The sequence below is a fragment of the Setaria italica genome, chromosome VI (genome assembly GCF_000263155.2).
Source record: "Setaria italica strain Yugu1 chromosome VI, Setaria_italica_v2.0, whole genome shotgun sequence".
NCBI classification, from domain to species: domain Eukaryota; kingdom Viridiplantae; phylum Streptophyta; class Magnoliopsida; order Poales; family Poaceae; genus Setaria; species Setaria italica.
The window spans coordinates 29,530,922-29,534,971 of record NC_028455.1 but is presented as its reverse complement, the minus strand read 5'-3'; the positions used below and the strand labels follow the sequence as shown (position 1 = coordinate 29,534,971).

At 48.8% G+C, this 4,050-nt stretch overlaps 1 protein-coding gene across 1 annotated transcript in view; it reads right to left on the bottom strand.

The window, feature by feature from the left end:
* Positions 1 to 2,886: 2,886 nt before the first annotated feature.
* The window catches only part of LOC101776265 (keratin-associated protein 5-2), a 3,858-nt gene continuing 2,694 nt past the window's right edge, over positions 2,887 to 4,050 (bottom strand). Inside the window, exon 5 of the mRNA XM_004973557.3 lies at positions 2,887 to 3,698. Within this exon, the coding sequence (XP_004973614.1) occupies positions 3,134 to 3,698 (565 nt within the window). The 3' untranslated portion in view covers positions 2,887 to 3,133. The remainder of the gene's footprint in view (positions 3,699 to 4,050) is intronic.

The window sequence follows — 4,050 nt, the reverse complement described above, 5'->3', positions numbered from 1 at the left end:
GACGGCGTAGTCTACATGGAAAGACACAAACTAGTCGAGGATTAGGAAATTACTTGTTGTAATAAGAGTAGAATTCCTCTAGTCGTATTCGACTAATATTCTTGTAACCAACCAACCTTTAACCCTGCCCCCAGCAATATAATGTGAGGTAGGGACCCTCTCCAAAGTAAGTCAATCCAACCAACACATAGGACGTAGGGTATTACGCAATCTAATGGCCTGAACCTATTTAAATCGTGTGTCTTTATTTACCTTCGAGTTCCTAATCTTCAACAAACCCCACTAACCAAAACACTACCTCAAGCACCCCCCTCGGTAGGTTGCTAGGTTTAAACACCGATAGCTGCTGCGCGCGACCATGGGGTGCGCGGTTGCCGGCAGTAGCTGCTGTGCGCGGCCATGGGGCGCGCGGTCACTACTGCTTACCGTGCGAGATAAAGAAAGGTGGAGGGTGGTAATTCTACCTTTGCCCATGTGCAAAGTATCCATAGCAACTAATCCAAGCTAACAATCACCCTCTTAGCCCAGCCAGCACCATGGGCTACAGGTTTGCCAATCAACATCTCTGCATCCCATAGGTCTGGCTGGGCTGGCTTGAGCTTGGCTCATGGACCTAGCTGAGGCACTGCAGGCTACCAAACACACCCTTTTTAGCCATCAGTTTGTTTTGTCCACCTGAAGAGTAGGGGATGGTGCAGTCATTATCAACTTTGTTGTTGCATATTCAAGGGGGATGTAGTCAGAAAATTTGCATGAAAGGGCCATATAGTAACAGATGAATTATTAGGCACACCTACTAAATTTCAATAGTCTGAAATATAGGAAGGATGTCGGGCGATAGGGTTAGGAGAGGTGTTGTTTAGGTTCAACGATGGGGGATGCGAGTGAAGTTGGAGGAAATGGGGGCAGCAGGCCGCCCTGGTGAAGGAGGTAGGCACTTGTTAGGTGAGGCAGCGAGACTGTCGCAGTCGGCAAGAGGGTGGGCACATGGCAGCAACATCATTGGTGAAGACCATTTAGCATGACAAGAATGGTGCTTCTGGGCTCGATCGGCAACACCCCTGGGGGAGTCAAGTTTAAGGGTGTCCGATGGAAATGCTCCCACCGATCAATCTCTAACAGTTTTTGATTCCACGCCAGCTCAGCATTAACTGCAGCACCCGGACCCATGTGTGGTACACCGCTGCTAAAAAAATTGGAGTATTTACTAAGTACAAATTTTTTTGATAATATTTCGATAATAGAAAATTTTGAAAACAAACTTTTCTATCAAAAACATCCGAAAAAAATTTGCGACAAAATTTTAAACAAAAATTCTGAAAAAAAATATTAGAAACATACGAAGGCAAAAATTTCAGAAACAAAAATTAGAAGAAAAGTTTGGAACAAAATTTTTAAAAAGTTTATAGGTAAAAAAGTTTTGAAAAAAATCGAAGAGCAAAAATTTTTTGGAAAAAAATTGAAAGTGGGAAAAAGTCATAAACAAACTTTTGGAAGAAAAATTACAAACAAACCAAAAAACAAAAAGGGTGGAGCAAAAAGTTCCGGAAGAAAAAAAATTTGGAGAATAAAAAAAGTAAAATGTTTCATAGAGAAAAGAGAAGGGGGGAGGCGAGCTCGCCGGGGCAAGCCGCTGCCCCCTGGAGCGTCGCTCGACGGGGCGTGGCTCCCCCAGGGCAGCGCTCACTAGGATTCGCCACCTCTCCCCCCGGGGGCGGCGCTCACCGAGGCCCGTCTTGCGGTGCTCGACGAAGCCGCCGCCGCTTCTCCCGCGGGTGGTGCTTGCCGAGGCCGGCCGCCACTCCCTACGCTTGCGCTGCTGCAAGCTGTGAATCTCGTGAGGAAACGGGAAGAATCTCGTGAGGAAACGGGAAGGGGAAAAGGGAAGGAGAAAGGGGAGGAGGAAACGGAAATGGGGATCGGGAGGAGGAAACAGCAGATAGAGAATGGCTGTGTGGACAGCTCTTGTGGGGTCAACCACAAGCGCTCGACGCGTCGACCGCTTCGACCGCTGCGTGCAAAATCAACTTTGTGGCCCCTGGGGATGGATGCATAAGGGCGGGAGGCGGGGACAAGTATGCCTTATATCGATTTATATCGATTTGTGGAAGAAGACGAAGAATGGAGGTAAAAGAACATAGGGAGTCTCTGGATTGAAGAACTAAGTCTGATGTGCATCGTATGTGAATATGAGATCTTATTATTTTTAGGCATCTGATTTTTAGCACCTCCCATTATTACGAGGATCGGACTTGAATTTTTGTGTTGATTTATATGGCCAAAATATACGTGCATTAATGGAGTACACCTAGCATAGGGGCCTGGGCCCCTCAACCCCTCCCTCGCAGGGCCGCCCGGCGGAACAAATTGGCTATGATGACGGAAGAAGAGCATTGCACAAAGATACTATTTCCTGTGATAGATCAATTGAACAAAGATTGGTTGCTCGACCCGAAAGAAACTACTGCGATCTAAATGATGATGGAGTACTTTCCATCATCAAATAGCTGCCGAAACGGGGCCTTGAGTTTTATGCTGTAGAAAAGGCGTACCTTATACTGTGTTGATTCGGTCCTGGGTCGTTGACATCGCGGTTGACTCCTGGTAGTTTTAGGATTTGAGGTGAAAATGAAACGTTGGACAGCAGAACATTCCTAGATTAATTTTGGTCATGAATCGGTTCTTTTGCGATGTAATATTATGAACTGATTAACTTTTTTAGACCAGTTTCCTTGTCTGTCGACCGAAAACAAGGCTCAATACAGAGCAGCGTAACCTGCACACACGGAGAAGGCCAGAAGGGAGATCTTTACTTCTTAGGGAGAAGCCAGAAGGGAGAATGTGAATGGAAGCCGTCCCTTTTCTGGATCAGACGGCTGTGATTCGTCAACCGGAACCATCTGTAGTTTCAGTTTACTGACCAATAGCTTGTCCCTTTCTTAACCTGAACATTTGGCGCCCAGCTTAATTCCTTACACTGAGTAGTGAATACACACACAAGCCAAGTTTCACTCGCATCGCATGCCATATATATAATTCAGCACAAAAGAGGAGTAACATCCACACACTAGCTACCACAGTAATAATCTCTTTTTTTTTTCCTGCGGAGTACGACGGTGATAATCTAATCTACCTAGCACAGGCATCCACCGGCGCAGCAGGGGTTATTACCGCAGGGCGGGCACCGGCACCCTCCTCTGCACCGGGGACAGGAGCACACGCAGCCGCATGAGCACTCCGGGCACGGCGGCGCCGCCGGGCCGCCGAGGCACGAGCCGCGGCAGCAGGCCCCCTTGCCGCCACAGGACGTCCCCCCCTCGCAGCACGACGACTGGCACCTGCAGCAGGAAGGCCGCCGCAGGCCGCTGCAGCACGACGACAGGCACCGGCCGAGGGCGCCGAGGCAGCCGGCGCAGCCGCAGCACCCCGCGCAGGAGCAGCAGCCGCCGCTGCACCGCGGCCGGCAGTGGCCGCCGCAGCACGGCTTGCAGCTGCAGCTGGGAAGGGTGCAGGTGCAGCAGCTTGGGCTGCAGCAGCCGCTGCACGAAGGGGCCTTTGGGCAGCTGCAGCTCGGTGCACAGCACGGCGTGTCGCGGCAGGCGCAGCAAGAACAGCCGAAGCAGCAGCTTGCCGCCTTGGGCTTCGGCAGGCAGTGGCAACAGCAGCACAGGCACGAAAAGCACGTGCACAACTTTGATCTGCACAGTGTTAAGTTTTCTCTGAATGTTTTGACAGTTTGACTATATATCAATATATGCAAGAAATGCAGTAAGAAAAATGTTATATTATGAGCTTTGAGAGGACAACATAGGCTTCGGCAAGGCTGCAAAAAATGATTTAAAGCCACCACTGTAACAGACGTCAAGACAGCTTTATTTTTTCGGACATATCTGAGTCGTCACTTTGCTGGTCACTGGTCTGATGTACGTGCTTGATTGTCGGATGTCCGAATACTAATTATGAGGATTAAACATGAGCTAATTACAAAATTAATTGCACAGATGGAGTCTAATTCGCGAGACGAATCTATTAAGGCTAATTAATCCATCA